The 25909-nt window shown below is 52.5% G+C and overlaps 4 protein-coding genes across 10 annotated transcripts; 2 read left to right on the top strand and 2 right to left on the bottom strand.

The window, feature by feature from the left end:
• Positions 1-855: 855 nt before the first annotated feature.
• TAF6L (TATA-box binding protein associated factor 6 like) lies at positions 856-11776 on the top strand. 6 transcript variants are annotated; one of them, XM_037140238.2, is made up of 12 exons: positions 856-1005; positions 1707-1764; positions 3532-3691; positions 4130-4216; positions 4891-5041; positions 5140-5190; positions 5697-5791; positions 6627-6701; positions 6847-7067; positions 7368-7500; positions 10698-10826; positions 10948-11776. In XM_037140238.2, the coding sequence occupies exons 2-12, from the start codon at positions 1757-1759 to the stop codon at positions 11716-11718; spliced, it is 1881 nt and encodes a 626-aa protein (XP_036996133.1). In that variant the 5' UTR covers positions 856-1005; positions 1707-1756; the 3' UTR covers positions 11719-11776. The 6 variants fall into 6 exon arrangements, with proteins under 6 accessions (XP_036996133.1, XP_036996131.1, XP_036996135.1 ...); XM_037140236.2 differs by having other exon boundaries at positions 1704-1764; XM_037140239.2 differs by lacking the exon at positions 856-1005 and adding an exon at positions 1074-1213.
• Positions 11777-11785: 9 nt separating this feature from the next.
• TMEM179B (transmembrane protein 179B) lies at positions 11786-13973 on the top strand. Its single transcript, XM_037140245.2, has 5 exons — positions 11786-11940; positions 12735-12922; positions 13006-13140; positions 13310-13388; positions 13616-13973. Exons 1-5 carry the CDS (start codon positions 11788-11790, stop codon positions 13775-13777), a joined length of 717 nt encoding a protein of 238 aa, XP_036996140.2. The 5' UTR covers positions 11786-11787; the 3' UTR covers positions 13778-13973.
• An 84-nt stretch (positions 13974-14057) lies between these two features.
• Positions 14058-15289, bottom strand: TMEM223 (transmembrane protein 223). The gene is made up of 2 exons (XM_037140247.2): positions 14938-15289; positions 14058-14503 (listed from the first exon to the last, which is right to left on the bottom strand). The coding sequence occupies exons 1-2, from the start codon at positions 15266-15268 to the stop codon at positions 14211-14213; spliced, it is 624 nt and encodes a 207-aa protein (XP_036996142.2). The 5' UTR covers positions 15269-15289; the 3' UTR covers positions 14058-14210.
• Positions 15290-15388: 99 nt separating this feature from the next.
• On the bottom strand, positions 15389-25454 carry NXF1 (nuclear RNA export factor 1). 2 transcript variants are annotated; one of them, XM_037140242.2, is made up of 21 exons: positions 25233-25454; positions 23561-23744; positions 23186-23339; positions 22298-22381; positions 22088-22192; positions 21885-21965; positions 21697-21766; positions 21466-21554; positions 21237-21344; positions 20948-21057; positions 19107-19143; positions 18468-18536; positions 18322-18377; positions 18078-18185; positions 17902-17960; positions 17677-17792; positions 17510-17552; positions 16890-16962; positions 16464-16646; positions 15895-15955; positions 15389-15775 (listed from the first exon to the last, which is right to left on the bottom strand). In XM_037140242.2, the coding sequence occupies exons 1-21, from the start codon at positions 25258-25260 to the stop codon at positions 15737-15739; spliced, it is 1857 nt and encodes a 618-aa protein (XP_036996137.2). In that variant the 5' UTR covers positions 25261-25454; the 3' UTR covers positions 15389-15736. The 2 variants fall into 2 exon arrangements, with proteins under 2 accessions (XP_036996137.2, XP_036996138.2); XM_037140243.2 differs by lacking the exon at positions 25233-25454 and adding an exon at positions 23878-24164.
• Between the last annotated feature and the right edge of the window lie 455 nt (positions 25455-25909).

Below are 25909 nucleotides of genomic sequence, written 5' to 3'. Positions count from 1 at the left end.
TCCATTCTATAAAGAATAGCCCATGCAAACTATCCCATCTTGAGTGAACATAAAGGAATTAATTTACTCTCTGCCTCATGATGCACAAGTGAAAGTTCAACCACCAACCCCGCAGAGTGCTTTCACAGACATCTCAATCTGCAGTAACTGTAATGGGTATTATTGCCCAGCTTGTAGATGGTGGAGGGAAATGTGGTTGGGTAATTTGCTCAAAAGCGATGTTAGAATTTGAACCCGGCTTGGTCTGACTCCAAGTATCATCCTTTACTCAATAAGGCCACTTGTTTCTCAGTTGAGAATTGCCCAAATTTGGGGAAATGTGTGCGTGTAAAACCATCAAAGAAGCCTGCGAGGTAGGTGCGGGCTTATATTTAGCTTATTGGACAGATACAAGGTAGGGTATCCGGATGAGCAAAGCCCTGGAGTCTGGAGCTTGCACGTGGGTTTGGCCAAGTCTGAAGACCCTTCTGCCCCAGAGAATACCTACTAGGAGCCTCATCCATTCTTTGAAGGGTAAACGGCAGGTGATGTGGGAGAGGTAAATTGAGCTCCACTAAGCGAACAGGAAAACTAAGCCAAGCATCAAAGTCTAAAGTTTTGCTGCAGTTGCGTAAGTGCAAGTACTCGGAAACTATCAGTTTCCGACAAGAGGTATAGACAAGACTATGGGATCGGGGACGCCTTCCTTGAGAACATGGTTATTAAAACGTATACCAAGCCATACACACCTACTCCCCGAACTCCCAAGAGCTGTGGCTTTAAGAAGTACTATTCTTTAGGGTCACGTGACCTCCAGGCGCCTGGATCTTTCACAGCGGCCAATCGTGTGGCTGGGAGACCTCTGAGGGGCGGGAACTTCGCAAGGTGCTCGCAGATTGGGTGTGCTGGTGGAGTGCGGGGCCTGTAGGTTCAGAGAGGGAATTAGTGTGAACGGGGTGAGAGGGAAGAGCTGCTGCAGCTGTCGCTGCTGTCTGCGTAGCCACCTTCGCCTGCCGGAGCCTTCAGGTGAGCAGGCCCAAGGACTCCCCGTCCTGTTGCGGACTGTACACTCCGACCCGCCTTAGACACCCCCCCCCGCAGTCCTGGGTGCCCGCCCCCTTCGCTGACCACGTGACCCAAGTTCGGTAACCCTTGACCTCCTGCACCCCACCACCTCAGGATCTAGGATGAGTGAAGCTGGGTGGGAGGATGCGCAGCACCGCGGCTGGTAGAGGTCAGTTCCCACGCTTCCTTACCAATGTGGCTAGTGGCTGAGGATGCCGAGGGGAGGTTGAGCGGGAGATCTTGTTCCGAGGCCGGACTTTGTGGGTGTTAATGTGGGCACAAAATAAGGAAACTCCCTCCACGCCTTCGCGGCACAGGACTCGTGCTCCCATTTCACAGATGGGGAGGCAGAGACTTAACAGTTATCTATTGGCGGGTCTCCCAGCGCCAGATATTCGCGCTGGGAATTCAGGCCTTGTTTCCCACCCAGCCCGCCAGTCCTGACGGTTAAGAACAAGGGTTTGAGTACCTGTTCCTTACGTGATCGCCGGATCATCTTGGAAAAGTCATTTTAACATATTCCCTCACGGGGATATAATTTCCTTGGCTGTGAAACAGACACAATGCTTACATAATACCCATCTTTTTGTTAACGAGGGTAAAAGCCTCAGGCATGGCATGTGCTTAGAAAAATAGCTTTTCTTTATTCATTTTTTCAGCAGGTGTTTCTTGAGGGCGTATTATGTGCTCACACTGTGGCTGACTGCTAGGGATGCAAAGGTGAGCAAACAGGCCTGATCCTTGCTGGCTTGGAGCTTACAGTCTGGTGGGGAGGTGGGCATTAATCAAAAAGTTGCACTGCCCTGATTGGTCGGGCCTCATCCTGCAAACTGAAAGGTTGGCAGGTTCCATTCCCTGGTCAGGGCACAAGCCTGGGTTGGGGGTGTGAGAGGCAACTGATTGATGTTTCTCTGGCACATCAATGTTTCTCTTCCCCTCTCTTTCCCCCTTCCGCTCTCTCTAAAAGTAAAATCTTTTTTAAAAGTTACACAAATATATAATTACAAACTGATAACTGCTTTGAAGACAAAGTACTGGGACATTGTGGGGGTCTGAGGAGACTTCCCTGAGCAAGTGATGTTTGAACTGACATCTGCAGAAGCACATCAGCATTCACTAGACCAAGGGATCTGGGTGCAGGAGAGCATTTCAAGTGGAGGAAACAGAATGTATGGCCACCCAAAAATCAGGTGTTTGAGGAAATGAAAAGAGACCACGGGCAGGAACGCAGAACCTGAGATAGAGTGGGAAGAGGTACGGCAGAAGTAGGCTCACATGCAGGGCCTCGGAGCCATGGTTTGTCCTTTATTTATTCCCAGGGCCATGGGGACCATCGGGAGAAAAGCTGCAGGGAGGCCGGTAGGACACCCACGGGGTTTAGAAACCTGGAGGTCCTGGTGACCCTGTGAGTTCAGGCGGAGAGGAGCGGCGTGGGGCAGGGCCTGCGTGCCTCACGGTAGAGCTCAGCCTTGATGCCCATGGGGCTGATGCCTCACGTCGGCTCATGGGGACCTATCTTCTAACTGTGTTGCAGGGTGGTAGTTACAACCACAGTTTTGTTAGATTCTTATTCTGCTGTATCACAGAAGAGCAGGTGCCTACTTTTAGGCCTCACAGCCAAACTGGGGAAGACCAGACACATAGGTAAAAACCCAGCTATGAAAAGCCTGACTGTCCCAAATGGCAGATGGATCAGGCAGACCTCAAAGGAGAGACTGGGTTGGTCCTAGCAAAGAGGAGGGTGTGGGGGCCTTGGGGCCTTGGAGTGGAGGGGTCGGCAGATAAGCCTGAGCATGGGGTGGGGCTTAGGCAGGCTGGGAGACACCAGGTCTGACTCACTGGGAGGAGCAATCAGTTGGAACTGCTCTGGGGACTTGGGACCAAACACAGAGTGTCACACTGGGGAGTTTGGGCTGACCTTTTATAATCAGTGGGGAAGTAGTGAAGATTTCTGAGCAAGGGAATGCCAGGTAGAGTGGGTTTTTTCATCAAGATTTAATAGATAGTGGTTGTAGCAAGAATCAGAAGGCATGAGGTTTTTGTTCATAGTGAAGGGTGATAACGTCTTCCATTTGCGTGGCGTATTGGCCCCTGACTTCCTCATACATCATCTCATTCTGTGCTCAACCCTGTGAGTTCTAGAGGGAAGGGGTTATTACCTTGACTTACAGTTGAGGACACCAGTTGCTCGGACTGGTGAAGGTCTCAGCCAACTTTGCATAGGAAGTAGTGGGACAGGGCTGGGACCCAGTTCTGTGGATTCCAAGGCCGGACACTTTCTCAGGTGTCACTGTGGTCTGCCCTCTGGCCCAGTTCAGATCTGTTGCTCTGAGTCTCAGTTTCCTCACCTGGACACTCAGAGCCTTCATAGTGCCTTGGTTGTGGGTTTTGGAGCAGGAGCTGCAAGACTGGTTCCGAAGGCCTTGAGTCAGGATCCTGGGCTGAGGGGGATGAGTGGCTTTTCAGACCTTCCCTCCGCACTCCCAGCTCCACCGGGGCCATGTCAGAACGGGAAGAGCGGCGGTTTGTGGAGATCCCTCGGGAGTCAGTCCGACTCATGGCAGAGAGCACAGGCCTGGAACTGAGCGATGAGGTGGCGGCCCTGCTCGCAGAGGATGTGTGCTACCGTCTTCGGGAGGCCACCCAGGTATGTACTCCCCACGCCCAGTACCCCCAGCTCTCTTCGGCTACCCCCTCCCGTGGGGGTTTACTCACTAAGCAGGTCGGGCAGCCGCTCTGTGCTTTGAGGGAATACAGTGAGGGCTGTCCTGCCCTTCCCAGGGCTCCCCTTCCTGCAGATAGCATTCACTGGGTGTCAGCTCGTGTGCTCCTCACAGCAGCCCTGCTGGGCATCCAGGCAGGTTCATAGCCACATCCTGCATGTGAGAGACCAAGGCCCAGAGAGGGACTGTGTGACCTTGGGTGTTGTCTGCATAAGAGCTGAGCTGCAATCCAGACTTTCTGGATTGGTATCCTTTGGTTGCTGGTCTGGTATCCTTTTTGCCTCCTCCCCAGGCTGCCTCTCTGCACTGGGGGCCCTGCACACTCTGCTCCCTGTCCCCTGACTCTGTCCCTTCCCTCCCAGAATAGCTCTCAGTTCATGAAACACACCAAACGACGGAAGCTGACCGTGGAAGATTTCAACAGGGCTCTCAGATGGAGCAGCGTGGAGGTGAGTGGGGCACAGGCTGCAGAGGGCTCAGCTGGCATAAGCCTGCCTGTATGCCAAGCTCGGGGCTGGCAGTGCTGCGAGACCTGGAGACCAAATACACACAGGAGGAAAGCTCAGAACAACCGGAGGATAGGGGCCGGGCTCAGGCCCCTATCGTCTGTGAGTTCAGAACAGAGGGACAGGAGGCCACAGGGGCCAGGAGTTTAAGGCTTCAAAAGAGATGGGACTTGAGCTGGCCCATCAAGGGAAACTCGGGATAGATGGAGCCGGGAGGAGAAGAGAGGGCATTCGGGTGAGGGAGGAGCCTGAGCACAGTGTGGGTGTCAGGATGTCCTGCACAGCTAGCTGCTCTGGGCCAGGGAGTTGAGGGGAGAAGGTCATGTTCAGAAGACAGTGCTGTTTTCAAAGTTGGGTGAGTGTGAGGAAGAGGACCAGTGGCCTGGGGCCGGGACTCAGAGGCCTGATGGATCTGGGAGGAGGAACCATGTTCTGCCTCTTGACCTCGTGAGCACTGGATGCTTCGGCCAGGTTCCCAGAGGTGGGCCTGAAGCTGCAGGCATCCCCCTTTTCTCAGTGTTTCTGCACTCCCCTCAAACGAGGCTCCCTGTCCTGGTCGGGAGAGTGCCTCTTTCCTCCCCGGGTTCAGCCTGCTCTGCAATCCTCTCCGTGCTCAGGCCGTGTGTGGTTATGGATCCCAGGAGGTGCTGCCTCTGCGCCCCGCCAGGGAGGGTGAGCTCTACTTCCCCGAAGACCGAGAGGTGAACCTGGTGGAGCTGGCCCTGGCCACCAACATCCCCAAAGGCTGTGCCGAGACGGCTGTGAGAGGTGAATACTGGGGTCCCTCATGGGCTGACAACTCAGAGTGGTGGGTGGGCAAAGGGAGCAAAGCCACAGGCTGAGCTGTGTCTCTGCTCTGGTTCTAGTCCATGTCTCCTACCTAGATGGCAAAGGGAACCTGGCACCTCAAGGATCAGGTAAGGTGTCCTGTGGGGAACAGGCCCTCTGGTTGAACCTTCTTCCCTTAGGAGGTGTGGCTGGTGCCTCTACACCCCTGAGTCTTTATCTGACAAGTATTTATGGACACCCTGTTCTGAGTGGGCACTGGTCTCTCCAGAGGGCTCAGAGCTGGAGATGGGAGCACTGACTGGTAACCAATCACAAAGCTGCATGTTGGGTGCCAGCACGCTGGGGTCCCGGAGGGGCTCTGCTCACTTCCAGAGTCTGCTGAGCAGAGCTTAGGGCTTAAGGAGTGAGCAGGAATTTGCCTGGCAGAAAACGGGTGGGAGGCAGCATAAAGGGCACAGAGTTGTGGAGGGCTTGTGAGGTCAGGCTGCTGAGAATGGCTGGCCGTGGCTCTGTGCTCTGGGAGTCCTGTCTGAACAGGCCCCTTGGGGGTGCGTGTGGGGGGGTGGGCAGGCAAGAGGGGCTGAGAGAGGCATGGGTGCTCCATCCTGACTGCCTCCTGCCCATCGTCTTGCAGTGCCCAGCGCTGTGTCTTCACTGACCGATGACCTTCTCAAGTACTACCAGCAAGTGACTCGGGCTGTCCTAGGGGACGATCCACAGCTGATGAAGGTGAGTGAGTGCGTCCCGATTTGGGACACGCAGTGCCGCTTCCACATTCATGTGAAATTCTTTCAGATACTTGCGTGCTGTCCCCTCCACACTGACTGATGTGTGTAGGAGCTGCTCTGTGCAGGGAGGTGTGGCGCTCGGAGACTGGTCCTCCCGGAGGACTGACTCCCCTTCCTGCTCTGGGAGACTGTCCCTCAGGGGAAGTGGCAGCTCAGCAGGGCCCTATGGGGGCTCAAGTGATTGGTCTCCCCACTCCTGAAGTCCAGAGACTGCTCTTGGAGTGTCTGTTGACCTGGGGCTAAGTGCAGCATCAACACTGCTGGCCAGGCCTGCTCTTCAGTCCTTCGTCCCTTCGTCCCCAGGCCTGATACCAGCCCCTGCTGCTTGGCCTCTGGGGCTCCACAGGCCCTGCTAGTCAGTCTTGTTCTGTTCAGTTCAGATGAGGGTTCATTTGGTGGTCTGCTCAACCATGTGGCCTCTGTTTTAGGGTTATTTTTTAAAAAATAAAAACCAGTTTTTATTTTTTTTTAATTTTATTTATTTTTAGAGAGCGGGGAGGGGAGCGAGAAAGAGAGGGAGAGAAACATCTTTGTGTGGTTGCCTCTCACGAGTCCCCTACTGGGGACCCGACCTGCAACCCAGGCATGTGCCCTGACTGAGAATCAAACCAGCAGCCTTTGGGTTCACACCATCCACTGAGCCACACCAGTCAGGGCCACAGTATAAACATTTAAAACTGTAGTATATATGCGCCAAACTGACCTTTAAAAAAAAAAAAGATGGCTTGCTACCTGGGGCTGGTAGATGCAGCGCAGTCTGGCCCCTCCCTTTTCAGATTGCTCTCCAGGACCTGCAGACCAACTCCAAGATCGCAGCGCTCCTGCCTTACTTTGTTTATGTGGTCAGTGGGGTGAGTGAGCAGGCTGGGGCAGGGGAGAATGTTCTGGGGGGGAGGCGCTGACCCAGCAGTATGTAGGACTTATGGCAGGTGCCATCAGAACGGCAGGCTGCTGTGCACCCCTGCATCCCCCTAAGCAACCCTCTCCTACTAACAGGTGAAATCTGTGAGCCACGATTTGGAGCAGCTACACCGGCTCTTGCAAGTGGCAAGAAGCCTGGTTCGGAACCCACACCTCTGCTTGGGGCCCTACGTCCGCTCCCTGGTGGGCAGTGTCCTCTACTGCGTCCTGGAGCCACTGGCGGCCTCCATCAACCCCCTGAATGACCACTGGACTCTGCGAGATGGGGCAGCCCTCCTTCTCAGCCACATCTTCTGGTAGTTGCTGGGCGGAGAGCTGAGTGGGTTGGGGTAGGGAGGTGGGGTTAACGTGCAGGCTTTGAGGCTCTGTGTTGAAAGCCTCCTAGTCAGCACCCTGGGCACACTGGGATTCTACAAATGGGTGACACGTACACCAAGGCTTTTGTCTTTCAGCCTTCAGGTCCCAGGCACGTCATCCCTGGCCACCTTGTTCATTTACCCCAGAGTGCCAGACAAGTGCTGTTTCCTCTGCTGTGACTTGAATCACAGTGGGCAGCGCTGTGCCTCGTCCCCTCTGACTGCATGTTGCTCCCACAGGACGCATGGGGACCTTGTGAGTGGGCTGTATCAGCAGATCCTGCTCTCCCTTCAGAAGGTGCTGGCAGACCCTGTGCGGCCTCTCTGCTCTCACTACGGGGCTGTGGTGGGGCTGCACGCCCTGGGCTGGAAGGTGAGGACCCTGGCCTTTCTCACAGAGCTATCAGAGCTCCCGTTTGTCATTAGAAAAAGAGTATTCATGTGTCTTTTGTCGTAAGATGGTGTGTGCTTGCTGCTGCTGTGTATTGAGTTCTTGGCATAGACCTCAGTGATGGCCTATTTTTTTAATGCCATTTTAAATTAGGTATTTCTAATTAGAACTATCCAAGTTAATTAGATATTTCTATGTTTTTATTTTTATTTTTTGAGAGAGAGGAGGAGGGAGAAAGAGAGAGAAACATCAGTGTGTGGTAGAATCATTAGTTGGTTGCCTTTTGCACGGCTTGGCCTGCCTTTTGCAACCCAGGCATGTGCCCTGGTGGGGAATCGAACCAGCAACCTTTTGGTCTGTGTGGGCCGGCACTTAATCTACTGAGCCACACCAGCCAGAGCCATTTTTTCTTTTTATTTATTTGCTTATTTTTATTGAATTTATTGGAGTGCCATTGGCTTACTGACTTTCTGTGTACAAACACTTTATCCTTTCAAAAGTCCCACATGGCAGATATTAACATATGAATTCATAAATTCCTGCTCATTCTAACTTATCATGTTAAAGAACTACCCGTCATTCCTCTTGTATTGAGTGTATTTTAGATAGGAGTTGAGCATTGAGCTTGTCAGTACCTGTTTAGCGTCTGTATCGACCAGCCAATGATTATTTATCTTAGTTCTGAGAATTTCACCGGTTCTGGGGATGGATTTTTCTGCTGAACCACTCGTGCCTGCCTGGGATAAACTCTGTTCGATGCCACTGAGATTTTCATGGGAATCTCACCGAATCTGTTAGATCAGTTTTTGAGACAATTGACATCATTAGTCATTCTTTTTGTCCACAAATATATGTCCTTTTTTTAAAAATTCCAAAACAATTTTTTAAAAGATTTTGTTTATTTATCTTTAGAGGGGAAGGGAAGGAGAGGGAGAGAAATGTCAATGTATGGTTGCCTCTCGTGCGTCCTCTGCTGGGAACTGGCCCGCGACCCAGGCAAGTGCCCTGACTGGGAATGGAATCGAGATCCTTTGGTTTGCAGGCCCGTGCTTAATCCACTGAGCTACACCAGCCAGGGCTTATGTCCTTTTTTTTTAGGTCTTTCACTCTTTCAGGATCCTTTCATAACTTTCCCTGAAGAAAACCTAAATTTACTAAATAAATTTCGTTTACTAAATATACTTTACTAAATTTCATCCCAGAATCTCACTGTTCTCTGTTGCTGCTGTGATGCTGTCTTCTTTTCGTGGTGTGTAGAAGCAGCTGCCGTGCGTCCTGATTCTGCTGCTTTACTGAACTGTCCTTTCCGTCTATAGATTCTTCGGGGCTTTTAATGTAGATCAATCGTATCATTTACAAATAATGATAGCTTTATTGCATCTCTTCTAAACCTTATGCCTTTAATTTCTTCTTATAATTTCATTGCTAGGACCCCTAATACCATTTTACATAAGATAACAGGCAACTTTTCTCATTTTCAGTGTTGAAAGAATTGCTAATTATCTTTCCCATTGAGGCTGTTTACTTTGTGAGTTTATAGGTAACCTTTCTCAGATCAAGAAAATTATGTTCTTATCATTAATTTGTGTTGAACTTTTATCAAGTGCTTTAAAAAAACTTCTTTAAAAAGATTTTATTTACTTTTAGAGAGAGGGTAAGGGAGGGAGAGAGGGAAACATCAGTATGCAAGAGATAAAGCAATCAGTTGCCTCTTGCTTGCCCCCAGCTGAGGACCCTGCCTACAACCAGGCATGTGCCCTGACTGGGAACCCAACCAGCGACCTTTGGGTTCACTGGCCAGCACTCAATCCACTGAGCCACACCAGCTGGGACATCAAGTGCTTTTTCTTTACCTTTTGAAATGAATCGGTTTCTCTGCTTTATCGGTAAATGTGATTAGTTGTATGCAGAGATTCTCCCCCCCCCCCGCTTTAAACATTTATTTGCATATTAAAAATTGTGCATTCCAATAATTAAAATCATTTGAACAAGAAAAAATGGTACTCTTTTTAGACTACATTTTACAGCATGCAGGACACCTTGGACCAGCTTGGTTTTGACTCTGAATTTCCTGTCACTTCTCCCAGCTTCTTCCTTGCAAGTTCTTTTCCTTCCCTGCCACCCAGGCAGGCAGATGGGAGAGGCAGGTGCAGCCTTCATTGTCAGTAGTTCTTTTCTTTCGAAGGTAGTGGATTTTTCTTCTGTGTGTCTGTCTTCAGTTTTGACACCAGATTTCTCAGGATTGCAGCCATTATTGGGCATGTGGGACACGGCTGCAGAGGAAGTGCAGTGAGGCACGCAGACGGTAGGGGAGTCGGCTCTCAGCCGCTGCCATGGAGCGCCAGGCAGGGGCTGGGGTTTTCTGACAGTAGACCATCTTTACATTTCTAGGATAAACTTTGGTCGTGGTATAATCTTTAAAAAGATCCAAAACTTGATTGCAATGGAATGCATTTTCTAAAAACTGTTGTTTACTAAAATTTTAAAGGACTTCTTTATAGTCGAGTGAAATCAATTGTTTCCCCTCATACACTGTCCTTGTTTGGTTTTAGGGTCAGGGTTACATTGGCCTTATAGAACGAGGTAGAAAGGGTGTGGGGTTTTTTTTTAATGTTTAATATTGAGATGCTTTTTTTTCTTGAATGCCTGTAGACATTGTAAATTTTGGCATGCTTTTATTATTGGTTTGATTTTAAAGTACCATAGTTACAGAATCATTTAAGCTTTCATATATCTTGAGTCTGCAGCAAGTTACATGCTCCTAGGAACTGTCACTTTGTCAACATTTCCAAATCCTTGGGCTGTGGGTGACTAACCAAAGCCCCTGATCCATCAAAGCCCCCCCCCCCAAAAGACAGCACTTGTCTATTGATGGCTTTAGGGTAGCAGTTGACCAACAAAATACCCTCGTTGCCCTTATGTCAGTGATACAGCATGTCAGTTATAGTGAGGTCATTTTATACTGTTTGTCTTCGTATCCGATCTTCATTCCCAGTGCTTAGTGAAGGCTTGGGTATACAGTAGGTTCCACATAAATGTAGGTTCCACATAAATGCCAGGCAGGGAATTTAGGAGGACTGAGTCCTGTCCAGTGTCAGAGATAAAAGGTTTTGTTGGAAAGCATACTGGAAGGGCAGTAAGCATCAAAGAGGCCCTCACTGCATCCCTCTCCCTTCCAGGCAGTAGAACGAGTCCTCTACCCACACCTGTCCACTTACTGGACCAATTTGCAGGCTGTGCTGGATGACTATTCAGTATCTAATGCCCAGGTTAAAGCAGATGGGCACAAGGTCTACGGAGCCATTCTGGTGAGTGCCAGCCCCTTCCCGCCTCCCTCCCGTGCAGGAGTTCAGCAGGCTTACGCTGGAATACTGCATGGGCCCGGGTTCCTCCTAGTCCTTGAGTATCCTAACCCCTCTGCCCTTATAGGTGGCCGTGGAGCGGCTGCTGAAGATGAAGGCCCAGGCAGCATTCCCCAGCAAGAGGGGCCCCGGTTGCAGGGGGTGCCGGCGTGCGGACGACCTCCCCTGGGACAGCCTTCTCCTGCAGGAGTCTCCTTCCGGGGGCAGCGCAGAGCCAGGCTTTGGGTCTGGCCTCCCATTGCCGCCAGGAGGCGCGGGGCCGGAAGAACCTTCCCCTTCAGTGACCTTGGCGGACATCTACCGAGAGCTCTATGCTTTCTTCGGTGACAGTTTGGCCACCCGCTTCGGCACGGGTCAGCCGGCGCCCACGGCCCCCCGGCCCCCCGGGGACAAGAAGGAGCCAGCAGCGGCCCCAGACTCGGTACGGAAGATGCCGCAGCTGACAGCTAACGCCATGGTTAGCCCGCAGGGCGACGAGAGCCCGCGGGGCAGCGGCCCTCCTTCGGCCTCTGCGCCCGCCGCCTCTGACAACAGGCCGCTGCCGCGCGTGCATCGGGCGCGGGGGGCGCCCAGACAGCAGGGTCCCGGTGCCGGTACCCGCGACGTCTTTCAGAAGAGCCGTTTCGCTCCGCGCGGGGCCCCCCACTTCCGTTTCATTATCGCTGGGCGGCAGGCCGGGAGGCGGTGCCGCGGGCGCCTCTTCCAAACGGCCTTCCCCGCGCCCTACGGGCCCAGCCCGGCCTCCCGCTACGTGCAGAAGCTGCCCATGATCGGCCGCACCGGCCGCCCGGCCCGCCGCTGGGTGCTCTCGGACTACTCGCTGTACCTGCCGCTCTGAGGTGGCACGCCTGGTCTCTAAATAAACCCGCGCCGGAAGTGAAGTCTCCGCACTTGTAGGGCGCGTAGCATGAGGCGGGGCTTGGGCGGTTGCTCCCGGGGCCGCGCTTCCGGGTGCGAGGAAGCCATGGCCCTCCCCTGCCTACAGCGCATCGAGCTAGTGCTCTATGCCGCCGCCTTCCTTTGTGGAGCCTTGGCGGCTGCGACACTAACCCGGACCCAGGTGCGGCTGCGGGGCGGGGCCGGAAGTGGGGTCTGGATGGGTAGGCGGTGGAGGGGTGGGGGGCGCTGCTGGCTCCTCGGAGCTGGGGAGCCTGGCCGGCAGCGGTCTGCCACTCCCGCCGCCCAGGTCATACTTAGATCATTCTTTCGCCAAAGGGACAATCTTTCGAGTGTAAGCAGCACCAGACATAGCCCGGCTTGGAGACATTTGCTGCTTGACTTTACTCTAGTTTTGAAATATGTCGGCTGCAACCACGCCTTCCTCAAATCAGATACTGTTGTGCTGAGGGAGCCAGGAACCAAAGCACAGTGTGGTGGAAATGATCAGGTTACCAGATGGTTGCAAACGCAACGTGGCAACAAACACGCGACGTAGAAAACGCTTGTGTAAGACCACCGTAAAGCCATTGGTTTACATTGTTTACTCCAGCCAGAAAACCTTAATAAACCAGTTCGTTTAATCCCTATAAAGTAGGCACTAGTTAGAAACCATCGGAGGTAGTTTTTAGGTCACGCAAGATCTGGTTTTGCTTTGGGGTCTCTGTAGAAGGGAGACCATAACTTGTGAGGCATCTCTGAAGCTCGATGTATTTTAAAACCATTGCCAATTTCCTGATCCTTCTGGCCACTGCAGGTTTGATTCCCACAGCAGGCCCTGTTCTGGCCCAGAAAAAGTGATAATGCAAGTAACTTCCCAGTGTGGCCCTGGCCTACGTCTAATCCCTAACACCTGCCAGGAGCCTGCATGGAGAGGCACGAACCTGAAGCCTAGGACTCAGCAACCTTTCTCCACAGGCCTCCTTTAGTGGCAGCTGTCCCCTGTATGGTGTGGCCACCCTGAACCATTCCTCCCTGGCCTTATCCGGAGGCTCAGCCCCCTCCCTCTGCTACTTTGTGGCTGGGGCCTCTGGCCTCCTGGCCCTCTGCTGCCTCCTGCTTCTACTCTTCTGGGTCTACAGCAGCTGCATTGAGGACTCCCAAAGGTGACTGCTCCACTGAGGGCCAGGGCTGTGAGGTGGGAGGGGTCTCACCTCAATCACAAGGCTTGTTCTCTCCCTCCTCACAGAGGCCCACTGGGGCTCCGCATCGCACTGGCCCTCTCAACTATAGCCATCTTCCTGGTCTTAGTGTCTGCCTGTGTCCTTCAATTTGGCACCAGTGCTCTCTGCAACTCCATCCTCTCTCAGAATACTACAATTAGGTAATGGGACACGGGGAGCCTGGCCCCATGGGGCTGACACTTTCCCTCTGCAGAGGGGAGCCTACAATGCCCTTTTTGTCCCCATCAGTTGTCCTTGAAGGACACCTGGAGACAAGAGTATTTGGGGTACATGCTCCCCTTTCTCACACCTGTCTTTTTGACCTCACAGCTGCTCAGAAGCCCAGAAAATTCCATGGACACCCCCTGGAACCGCTCTGCATTTTTACTCCAACCTACACAATGCCGAAGTAAGGTCCTGGGGTCTGAAAGATGGGGAGGCCGAGGGATATACAGGTTCATAGAAACATCTATGAAAAAAAAGAAAGAAAAGAAACATCTATGGTTGATGGGTGTTCACCAGTGAGAGGCAAAGCATCTGGAGGGCCTGTCCACCGGACAGCAGTTTAGTGATGTGTGGGTGGAACTAGAATTGAGATGACTGCACTCTTCACACTCCTGTTCCCATCTCTCATAGAACTCTTCTTGGGTGCATCTGGTATTGTGGTGTGTGGTCTTGGTGCTCCAGATCATGCAGTTGAAATCTGAAACCATCCCATTCCGGCCTCTGGAGAGGGGGGATCCTGAGTGGAGCTCTGTAACAGATGTTCTGGTCAGGCCACGCCTTTCCCACCCCTGAAGCATAATGAGACTGCTTCCTGCAGCCTATTTCTCCATGCCCAAGTGCCTGCGATCCTCTTGCCCCGACTTGGCCCAGCTGTTTATGCTGGGAGCCTCAGTTTTCCCTCCAAGAGGGAAAGTTGATGATAGGCCCCCTCCATCGCCCTTCTAACAGCTGTTGTTATACCAATATATGATATTATTTTTTCCCTTCATCTTGGTAGTGAGTTCTTAGTGTGAAAGCACAGGAGGTAGGTGGATGGGAGGAAAGACTAAAGGCAGAACTGACAGATCCAAACTTGGAGGTACATTCAGGTGCCTGCCCTTCGGGTGTCTGCTTTTATTTGCTGTTCTTGAATCTTGGGCCCCCTTATGTCACTCTGGTTTTCACCTCATCCCTAGGTTGTTTTTATTCCCCTCTGAGAGGGGTGAGTGTCCTGGGTTTTTTTTTTTCACAAGCTACGGTAAGCACCCACAGTGTTGTCAAAGAGTTTCGTGTTGGGGAAATGTCCAGCTTTGTCCAAGAGGAAGTAGAAGCGTCGGCCTTTGACCTTTAGAGGCAACATGGCAGGAACTTCACCCCGGTGGGCCATGCAGGATACTTGGTTCAAGGGAACAGTGAAATGCGCCCCCAAGCCAAAGGGGGCATGAGTGGAGAGGGTCACCTGCTTCCCTCCCGCTCGTAGCATCACTGAACGCACAGAGCGCAGGGAGAAGAGAAGCCCAGCAGCAAGTACCAGGGTACCTGCAGGAAGAGCAGACTGGGGTGAGGGGTTTCACTGGGAGCTAAGCAGCAATGTAGTGCCCCAGGAATAAAAAGGCTGTGATGACAGTAACATTTACTGCACACCTCTTATACCCCAGCCCAGATCCCTGTGTTACTGATTCCTCCCAACAACCTTAAAAGATGTCTATAACCCGGTTTTAATGAGAAAACAGGTCTAGAGCGTAAGTAATTTGCTCAAGGTTGCAGAGAGGCTGACTTCAGCCTAGGCCTGTTTGAAGGCTTGGTGCATCCATCTTCAGTGTCCCACACTCACATGGGCAGGCTGTAGCCCGCCTACTCCCCATCCTTAGAGGGGCGGGAGACCCCCAACCCCCATTCCCCTTGCCTAAGTAGGGAGGGTCATACACAGCTACCATACATCCCCTTTGGTGGGAGGCCACTCCACGCCTTACCGATGGAACCGCAACCGATGGCCAGACCATAGCGCCAGAGCGCAGAGCGCACGTCGGAGCGGCCGCGGTCTGGGAACTCCGCATCCGTAGGCTGCACAACGGGGGGTGGGGCCAAGGCTCCCACGGCCAGGGAGGCCCAGAAGATGCCCTGGCCGGCGCAGAACAGCCCGAGGACTGTGAAAAAGCGGCCCCGCTCGTGCTGAAAGAGCAGTACGTCCCGCGGCGGGGTCATCTCATGCAGGGAACAGCGCGCGGCAAGGTCCCGCATGGTGACCAACAGCCACACCGCCCGCGTCCCCCCAGGCACCGCCATGGTTGCAAGGCACCACATCCGGGGCGGGACTTCCTGTCGGTGGCCGCGCCCCGAGTGTGGAAAAGGGTTTCTACAGCGGGCAGCTGGCTTTCCCCGTGAACCGTAAGAACGGAACGAAACAGTACACAGGACACACAATATAATATCACTCTTTATCTTAAAAAGTCGAGGGCGGTACTGGCAGGGACAGGGGCTTCTGGGGTTAAGTACACAAAGCACCTCAGTCCTTCGGGTAGTTTAGTGTCAGTTCTACAAAGTAACCTTTGGCTTCCTGGCACCAGTGAGGCTCAATCTTCTGAAAGCCCTACAGAGTCTTCCAGAAGGTGGGGAGGGAGAGGGATCCAGCAACCCTCCCCTCTCCGTCACAGTCACAGGGTGGCCTCAGGCGGCCTCGGGCGGGGCGCAGAGGAGACGACGACCTTGACAAGGAGGCATCAACATCCGAGGACTATTTACAGGGGGATTCTTCTGGGGCATGACTAGGGGTCACTTCATGAACGCCACTTCTGGGATTTCACCCTTGGCCTGAGGAAGGAGAAAGGTCAGAGGAGCCAGATGCACCACCCTGACCCCACCCCCCCCTCACTCCACCAGCTTAAGATGCCCAGAGATCTGCCTTTTGCTGTCCTATCTCCAAACTTCACCTTGAGATGAGTGAAGGCCTGAGCAGATCTGGTGTAGTCCCAGTTATTGTCCTGAAGGCACCTGCAGTGGGAGAAGGGGCAGCTCCATCAGACTCAAAATGCAGTCACTCTGGTCACTAAATGCCACTGCATTAATTTTACGCACACACTTGCCCAAGTTTCTCAGCTATTTATACACATTCCTGCACAATTTACACAAATGAAAAACCAGTAAAAATCCAAATGTCTAATTAATCCATTGAACATAAAGAAATATTAAATAACTATCAAGAAAACTGCCCTGCCTGGTGTGGCTCAGTGAATTGAGCACTGGCCCAAGAACCAAAGGGTTGCCAGTTCAATTCCCAGTCAGGGCACATGCCTAGGTTGTGTGCCAGGTCCCCCGTTGGGGACGCGAGCAACCACATATTGATGTTTTTCTCCCTTTCTCCCTCCCTCCCCTCCCCCTCTAAAAATAAATAAAATCTTAAAAACAAAAACTTAAAAAATAAAACAAAATTTCAGGAATACTTGTTTTTCATTGCCAGCCCTACTTCAGTTTACCCGTTTGTACTGATCCCAGCACTCACTTCTGGGACCACTCAAGGTTCATGCCGGACTGTGTAGAGAATGCCTGCAGCATCTCCTGCTGCTCTGGGGAGAGGGTGGGCACCGGGCTGGAGGAGGGCGTGGGCGCAGGCATGACGAAAGCTCTTTGGATCTCATCAGGGCTGGCGTTCCTCACGAACAGCTCATCGTTTACAATGCACAGCCTTGGGACAAAATGCACCTTAGAGAGTAGAACACAGATAACCTCATCCTCCCAACATCATTCCTATTCTCATTGACATTCACACTCAGATTCTAAAATACCTTCAAGGTGCTCTTCCCACTCTTAGCTATCACCTTTTATCATTTTATTGCTATAGACTTCCCAAGAACTCCCCAATGAATCACCCACCAAACACACCAGAATTGTATATTCTTCCCCAAACCACAGACAGTTCTTAGCTTACCCTGAATTGCTAGCTGGAACAGCAACGAACGTCCGCGTGAAGGCTCGCAAAGAATCCCGAGACTTCCCATCCACTGCAACGGTAACAACGGTGATGACCCGAGTTGCTCACACTGTACGTTTACGAACCACTTCTCAAATCACAGTTTTATTTGGCACAAAGAACCCTCACTGGGCCAGATGGGGTGATCATGTGTGTGCAGGGGTGCAGAGGTAGGGAGGGAGGAGTGTCAGGGAGGAATTCCTAATATCTTTCTGTGCTAAGCCTTGTGTCCAGCACCCTAGGTCACTCCACAGCACCACTATGACATGGAGACTATTTTCTTTTCTTACACATAAAGAATGTGGGTCTCAGAAGTAACGTAACTTGCCTGCAGACACTCAAGTTGTCCCCACAGTTGGGACGGAAGCTCAGAGCTGCCAACTCCCAAGCCTGGGCCCTCCCACTCCCCGAAAGGAAAGATGGGTAGGGAAGGGAGGCCAAATGAAAACGTCTTGTGGGCAGAACAGGAGGAGGTCAGGGAGGACGAAGAAAGAGATGGCAGCCAGGAAGCTGAGTGCTGAGAAAGACCCCAGCTGGGAGAATGGCCACTCTGCAAACAGAACTTCAAAGGTGCTCACCTTCTTTGAAGACTCCATTGACAGAGAAACACAGCAATGTGTTCTGAAAGAGAAGAAACAGCTAGCATTCAAGCTCCCAGCTGGGGACCTGAGGGCCCCAGGCCTCTGAACTGCCCCCCCCCCCCCCCCCCCCGCCATTTCCAGGCAGTCAGGGAAGAAGTGCTTACGGTTTGGGCGCTTATGTCTACCACAAAGGAATTGATGTCGTGCTGAGTTTTGGGCAACTCATTGAGGAAGGCCACAACGTTGAGCCGCGTGTGCTTCAGCAGCCGGAACCGCAGGGCTGTGGGGTGGAGAAGAAGCCGAGGTGAGGAGCTGCCATGCACGTGGCCCCAAGACTGGTTCCTTCCATTCCCTTCTCCCATCCTTTTTGGCTCATGTCACACACTTACTTGGGTCTTTAAGTTTCTTCACATTCCTGCTATCCTTGAAATACTCGCCTAAGTTACTTCTGGGAAATAAAGAAGAAAAGGAGGTGGTGGTCACAGCAGCACAGATGCTAAGAGGTGCTGGCCTGTATATGCTGAGAAACCCTGGACCCGAGCAGGCTCTGGGCTATGATACGCACCGGGAAGGGTTCTGGGGGGTGAAAGGGATGCTCAGGGAGCAGCAGGCTCCATCATGGTAGGCATCCAGGAGCCGCTGCCGGTTTCCAGAGTCATAAATTGCGTAGTACCTATGGGGAAAATAAAAGGAAAGGTCTGCACTCCACAGTCTGGGTCCACAAAGGGACCCATCAGCACCGTGGACTGAGCTGTGCTGGGTGGGGCTGGCCCACCTCTCCCCCGCCTCAGGAGCCCTGGGATACTCACTGCTGCAAGAAGTGCAGGACCAGATTCTTCAGGGCTTCTGTACCAAAATAGCTTCCCTGGAATCAAACAGATGTTAGGACCGTGTAACCAATACTTACCTCCCAACACAAGTTCCAGTGCTGCCCCCCCCACCCCCCTGTGCTCACCTTGCAGGGTGGTAATATCGTGGGGGCATCAACATCAAAGGCAATTGGTGGGGGTAACTCATGGCCATCCTACCAAAAATAAGTGAGAGTTGGGAGTGAAAACCAGAGAAAAAGGCTGGCTGAGTAATAAAAGGGAAAAACTAAAAGGGGCCAGAGGTCAAGTGTAAAGGAGACATGGAATCCTGACAGATGCCATTTTGTCTACAGACATTCTGTGGGGAAGGAAACTCAGAGCCTGTGTTGTATTTCAAAGGGTCCCTGTCCCCAAATAAATGGTCACGCAAGCACACGGCAGGCAAGACCTTGGGGAGAGCTGCTCAGCTCGGGCAGCTCCATGTAAAAGTCATGGAGCCCTACCCTCCCTGCCCCTCTGGCTAAAAGTAAATAAAATCTTTAAAAAAGACAAAAGTCGCCCTGGCTGGTGTGGCTCAAGGGACTGAGTACCAGCCTGTGAACCAGAGGGTCACTGGTACAATTCCCAGTCAGGGCACATACCTCAGTTGTGGGACAGGTCCCCAGGAAGGGGCACATGAGAAGCAACCACACAATGATGTTTCTCTCCCTCTCTTTCTCCCTCCCTTCCCTTCTAAAAATAAATAAATAAAATCTTTAAACAAAAGACAAAAACTCTGGACTTACCAGGCGTAATAATTTGGGAAATCGTTCACGAATGGCGCTGTCAAGAACGGGACAGAAGTGAGTGACACTTCAGAGCCACAGTGCCTCCTGGGCTGCTCTAGGAGCAAATACACCAGTACCCAAAGGACAGCCCACCCCTCCTTGCTCATTCTCTCCCTCCTCCCCGCCTCTGAGCTCCAAAAAAAACAGCCCCAATCCCCACCTCACCTGGGGCACCCGGAAATGACCACCTTGAAGGCAGACACTCTCTTCTCTGATACCAGTGCCACAGAGGCAGCACTCTCAGCCCAGGCTTTAAGCCCAGAACTTCCTTTCCCTCCCTGCCCCCCTTACCTTCTACCTACTCACCTGTGCAGCCCCGGGAGGAGGGAATGGGGTGGGAGCCCAGGGGCTCCGCTGCCTCAACAGGTATCCATCAGTTCTGCCAGGTCTGGCCTTGGCCAAGACCAGAACACACCACAGGGATGCCACAGGATGTTGGGGCAGGGAGATGAGCAAGGCAGGGATCAGAAAGAGGAAAAGCCAAGGAAGGAGCAAGGGAAAGAACAGGAAAAGGGAAAGAGAGCAGTAGGATGAGACAGGGGCAAGGGAGAAAGGGGCAGAGAGGAGTAGAGAGAAAAAGAAAAGAGAACGAGAAAGAACTACAAGGCAAGGAAGCATTTAGGAAAAAGAGGGAGAACAAAAGGAAGAAAGCGACACCCTGACACAGCCCTTTCCTTCAGCTGCCCCTTCCCCTGTGGTCCAAAGGTAGAAATGGGAAGCAAATCCTTGTTGTAGGGCAAGGGCAGTTGCTGTTGGCCAGGTCTCTGTCTGCTACCTGGGTCCCGATCTGAGCTGGGCGTGGGAAGCGAAGCAGCCATGGGGGCAGGAGACTTCCCTCAGAAGGAGTGAGGGTTCAGGCCCCTGCAAAGTTGGGGGGGTGAGGGTCTGTGCCCCACCTCTGTTGGCCCCCAAGTTCTCTCCTGATGGCCCCTCTGCGACTGTGCCTGTCTTAGGTTGTTCCTTCCCTGAGGAATCTTACCCGTCTCTGGCTAACCAGCCATCCTCCGGGGCCAAACAGGGTAATGAGAGGTATGCGAGGGAGCGAGGGGCAGCGCCCCCGCCAAGAGGGTCAGTTCTGTCTCCTTGGTAGCCTATGCCCCCGTGGCCTCCACGCCCAGCACTGCCTTGGGATTCCCCCGCCTACTGGCAGGGCCCCGGCTCTGGTCACAAGTCTTGGGGAACCCAGGTTTCTTCTCCAGGGAGGGCCCAGCTCACACCCCTGGGTGAGAGACAGATCCATGGCACCAGCCACCAGGCAGCCTCAACCTCAGCATGAGCAGAAAGCCCAGACAACAGCTGCAGGCAAATGGGTTGTGAGAAGAAGGTCCCTCTTGGCAAAAGGACAAGAGGGGCCAGTACAGGACAAAGGAGGAACGGCCCATCAGCAGGCAGCCCCAGGGGGAGGGCTTTCTCAGCCCAGGAATACCAGACTCTTGGCATGAGACAAGGGCATGTGTAGGACATACACAAGACACTCCCAGTCATGGTAGAAAAGGGGAGGTGCCCTTCCTGGATCAACAGGGTAGGGAGACTCTAGAAAAGGCTGTGTTCAGGCAGGAGGGAAAAAGGCCATAGAACCAGTAAACAAGTAGTCAGGTCAAAAAAGAAAAGGAAAGGAGACAGGGGGCAAAACTGGGTGATATGGACAGACAAAGGGAGGAACATGTGATCCTCCCAAGGACAGGTGGCTCCAGCTCAGGGCTGCACATCTCCTGCAGACGGGCACTGGTCAGGGTGCATTAACATGGCCTCCCAGGGGGTGAAGGTCCCTAGGAGGGGGGACAGAGGCTACGACTGACCTGATGTAGGTGGACTGATCTCGGAAGGTGTCGCACAGGGGGTTTCCTAAGAGCCACAGTTCTTCTAGCTTCAGCCCTTTTACCTTGTCCAATTCCCGCTCAGATTTCAACTGCAAAGGATGGGGAGAAAGGGCAGGAAAGACCCTGGTTAAGAGAGCCAGCTTGAGATTCACAGTCCAACCCCACCCTCTTCTCTTCAATTCCTTCCTTCGCCACTGGCTGCCACCAGACAAGTCCTTGTCACCCTCTGCTCACCGCAGACAAAACACATTCAGGTCTTAGTTCTCACCTCATTTCCAGAGAGGTTTAGGATCTTCAGTTTGGGTGCTTTCTGCACAATACTGGACATGTCATCCAGCCTATATAGCTTGTTATTGCTCAAGTTCAAGGACAACAGCTGTAGAAGAGTTTAGAGGAATTATCAGCAGGGAGGGGATCAGATACAAATATGCCTCCCAACCTCATCCTCTCTATCCCACCCCGCTTCCTCCCGCCTAACAATTGGGCAAAGGCCTCACCTCAGGGATATTTTCCCCAATGATTCGCAGAGTAGCCGCCATACAACTTCTACGATTCAGGACGACATCAATGTTCTGGGCCACCAAATCTTCAGGAAGAAAAGGGAAAGGAAGGGAAGCATGAGGTTTGCCTAGCCCAGTGGTAGCGCCAAACCATGCTCAAACTCTCCCTCCCTGCCTGAAAGATCCCCCCGTCTCCACCTATCTGAGAACTGCTGTCAACAATAATACCTGGGTCTGAACGGAGGCCCTTGAGGTCAAGCGCTTGTTGGGAGCTGTCGAATCGTTTGCTCATGGTCAGCTACAGAGGAAGAAGGTTTCTGCGGTCACTGGGGTGGTATATTTGGGGGCAGGGATGGCACAGGGATATGAGAACTACTAGGACTGGGGCAGAAACAGAAGACTTCAGCCTGCCTCACCTTTAGCTGTTCCACTTGCTCTGGCTTCAGTTCATTCAGTATTGTATGGGGTGGAGGTGAGGAGTTGATGATGATGCATATCTACAGGGAACACATTAAGGGCAGGGTGACCTCTACAGAAGCTTATGCCCCAGGGCCAAGACCCTGTGCCCTAAGCACAAATCCCCACCTCCAGGCAAGCCCGGCCCTTTCTTTATACACACCCTTCGATTCTCCTGATCCAAAATCTTGTAGTTGACAGCCTTCAATGCAGAGGCGGTACTGGAATCCTCAACAAAAAACTGGGCCCGTGTGTTTTCATAGTGAAACTGCAAGAGGAAACAAGAGCAATAGATGTGGAGCCCAGAGCCCCTGGCCCACTGGGCCCCGCCCTCTTCCTTGGTCCTCAGCCAGCCACTCAGGCCTTGGCTTACCTCAATGGGGGTAAAGGGGACACTGCATTTGCTCTGAATCATACTCAGGAGCCATGCCTTGTCGTATTTCCTGCCATAAGGAATCTACGGAAGAGAAAGAAAAGGGAACAAAATGTAACCAAGGCTGAGCAGCAGATCCAGCCTAGTGCTCCTTCGTACAGCTTGCCAAGCTTTAGAAGATTTTCTGAAGAAACACTAGTTGCCTGGACTGGTGTGGATCAGCTGGCTGGCCAATGTCCTGCAGCACAAAAAGGTCACCGGTTTCTATTCCCAGTCAGGGCACATGCCTGGGTTTTGACCCAGTCCCCAGTTGGGAGAGGGAGAGGCAACTAATCAATGTTTTTCTCCCACATCGATATTTCTCCCCCCCCTTCCCCTCTCTGAAAATAAATGAATGAATGAATGAATGGGGAAAAAAAAGAAAAAAGAAAACACTAATTAAAGGTTTTCTACTCAAGCCAGACATGGACTCGCTAACCTCCCTCCTATCAGTTTATACCTGTTATTCATCAAAAGAATTAGCTTGTTTGATTCTAAAAGTTCCAAAATAATTAACTACACCTTCTCCTTGGAGAAGTCAAGGGACCCCCAACCCTCACAGCTTGGCTTGAGCCCAGTGAGACACCCAGGGGAGTTATCCTACCTGCCAATTGGTTCCCACGTTTCCCTTTACCCAGCCTCTCCTCTCCTGCCAATCCTGCCTATCCCTTCCACTCCTTTTCCAAACCTGCTCTCAGGTGTTCTAGGATACTGCTCATTAGGAGAAGGATGGACATCTAGCTGTGGAGTAAGTAGCCTAGAAGACTGATTTGAGAGGTGAAGAGTAAAAACCTTCACTCTGAGCCCAGCCCCCACTTCCCTGACACCACCTACTTCCAAGGTACTCACTGTAATCTTAAACCAGTTTTTCGAGGTCCCGTCCTGGCCAGTGCCAGCCCCTACTCTTTGCGTAGGAGCCCTGTCCCTCCGCACAGTAACGTGAATACGGTCTCGCTCATGCCAAGTATCACCCCGACGGTTGGGTCGCACAGAATAGGGGTTGCTGTGAACAAGCAAAGAATAGGGAGAAGACATATGTGAATGTTAGGGAGGTCTTCTCAAAGACCCTGCTGTACCATTTTCAGGGCTACGACTCAGACTGTTCAACCAGGAAGCTGGTCCTGGCATTTCTGACTCTGATGGTAGGAAGAGAAATGACATGGAGTAAGAGGGCTACATAAACGATGTGTCAGTAAAATCAAACCAGACCAATGGGTCACTTACTATCTTACGCGGGGAACATCCTGGGCATCACTCATTGCCACATCTCTGTCATCCTCCTCCAGGCGGGAAGATCGGATGCCAGTGCCTCCTCTTCCAGACCTGCGGTTCCCCTCACCACACCTCCACCGGAAAGGACCCCGGCCTTTCTTTCTTCTTTGAGGGAAACTAACTCGGTCATCGTGCTCTATAGGTGGAAATGGAACACAAATTAGAAGGCATGTCCCTGTCACCGGCCTAGAATGCTTCAACAGTCCCCACCCAGCACCCTGCTGGGTGGGACACACACCAACCAGCACCAGCAGCCAGCCTCTACACACCCTCCTTCGCTTGTCCAGATGGCATGTCAGGGGGAAATCCTGGGAAACTTCAGGGCCTTTGAAAATCGAAGCAGAAACTTGAACCACAGACAGGAGAAACAGAATGTAGAAGTGGGAGTGACCCAAAAGGGGAACTGGACACAACTCAGACCCTCAGAAAGTCACCTGAAACCTGCTTTCACTCAGCCTCCCAAATCTACTTACCAGTAATCCACTCAGTACTTAGATAACGAATGACCTCTCACCCCTCCCCTAAACCAATCACAATGAATACAACAGTTTACAGTAAACAATACTTCTTTTATTTGTACAGTATAAATGCTATTTACAATTATGACCAATTTAAGGACTTCTGTAAAAATCTTGTTCTAAAACTGCCAGTCTTAAGTTTTGGGAGTGACGGCTTCATTTCCTTGGCCAGAAATGTCTCCTAACTCAGAATGACGAATCTTACATTCAGGTTCCAGTGGCAGCCACACTGCTTAACCAAGGGCAAGGGTCCTAAAATACTCTCCAGGAATATGACTCTGAAACCTGGTGTCTAGGAATACCTTCTTAAAAAAAACCCAAGACTTCCCAAAAAGGTCTGTCTGATGCAGTACTCTGTAAACAATATGCTTCAAGAAATGACTAGAAAAGAAGAATACATGAATAGAAGGCACAGCTAACATCCACTGAAAACTTTCTCCAGTGCCAGGCACTGTAATACTCCAGGCACTTGCTGTGAATGATCTTATTTTAACCGACACAAACTTAGGAGGCTAGATAATGTTTCTACCGGCATCGGAAGGGTGGAAATGAGGCCTGAGAGTTTAACTCGCTCGCTTGGTGTAGCCAACTCAGGATTGAAATCGCACCGTCGTGTCCAAATCACTACCCTGGACCCAGTGTAGTGTTTGTTCTAGCATCGAATTGATACGTACCCTAAAATATTAAGCCAGAGTCAAAGCCCCAGGAAGTGGGGCAAGATCGACTAGGTCCGATAGATAATAGGGCACAGGCAGCCCATGAGCCTCGCATAGGCTTTAATTGGCTCACATTAAAAAGAGTCTGGCCGCCAAACTGAAATGACAGGGATCCAACACCCACAAAGTTCAAAGGAATCTCGTCACCCCACCGCCGAGCCACTCGCTCTTAGCCGCAGGTCCTCTCAAGGGCAGAATTCCGGAGTCAAAAACTCGGGCGCCCACCCTCGAGTCCAGCCAGGCCCCCCAAGGCTGCCTCGCTCCCCGCCCGTGCCGCCACCGTTCTCCTAAGGTCCCTCCCGGCCTCGCGCCCCGGGACTGCGGCCTAGGCCGGCGCCGCCCACCCGGGCCCCAGATCGCCCCGCTCCCGGACTCAGCGCCAGCACTTACCACTGTAGGACTTCCCCCCGTCCGCCATGGCACAGCGAGAAGTAGGACGGACTCAGGGGCGGACCGCAACGCCACCAATCGCCCGAAAGGCCAGGTACTCCAGGTCGAAGCGCTCTTACGCCTGGAGCCACCGCATTTATGCGCCTAAACGCGCGGAGCGGCGTCGACGTCCCCAGGTGGTGGGTGGTGCCGCCAGGAGTGCCCAGCCCCCTGCGCGTGCGCACTGGACGAGCAGTCGCGCCGGGGGCGGGGCCCCACCGTTGCACGCCCCGCCCAAGATATCAGGTTGCTAAGCGGAGGGTTGGGGCTTGTTTGCCGGGCCACCTGTTTTCACCCGTCTGCTACCTCGCCAGCTTCTGCGGGGTTATCGCAGGAGGGCAGGCTGAGAAGCCCAGAATTCCGGAAAGAACAGAGAATAGGGGCCACACGAAGGGCTCCCGAGGAATGAGAGACACGGGCTTCAGAGCAGGCGTGATCGTTCACAGACCCCCTAGAGAGGGGTCCAGCCAGGGGCTTGTCTCAGCTCAGCCCTCTGCCAGCTGCAGGGCTAGGCTTCCCTTTTCTCGCCTATGGAATGGATTGTCAGGAAATAGAAAACTAAGTATAAACTCCAAGAGAGCAGGGGACTCGACTAATTCACGTTTTGGGGTTTTTCCCCCCCCTTTAGCGCCGGGTTC

The sequence above is a fragment of the Artibeus jamaicensis genome, unplaced genomic scaffold (genome assembly GCF_021234435.1).
Source record: "Artibeus jamaicensis isolate MK-2021 breed Jamaican fruit bat unplaced genomic scaffold, CSHL_Jam_final scaffold_614, whole genome shotgun sequence".
Classification (NCBI taxonomy): domain Eukaryota; kingdom Metazoa; phylum Chordata; class Mammalia; order Chiroptera; family Phyllostomidae; genus Artibeus; species Artibeus jamaicensis.
This window is presented reverse-complemented; position numbering and strand designations above follow the sequence as displayed.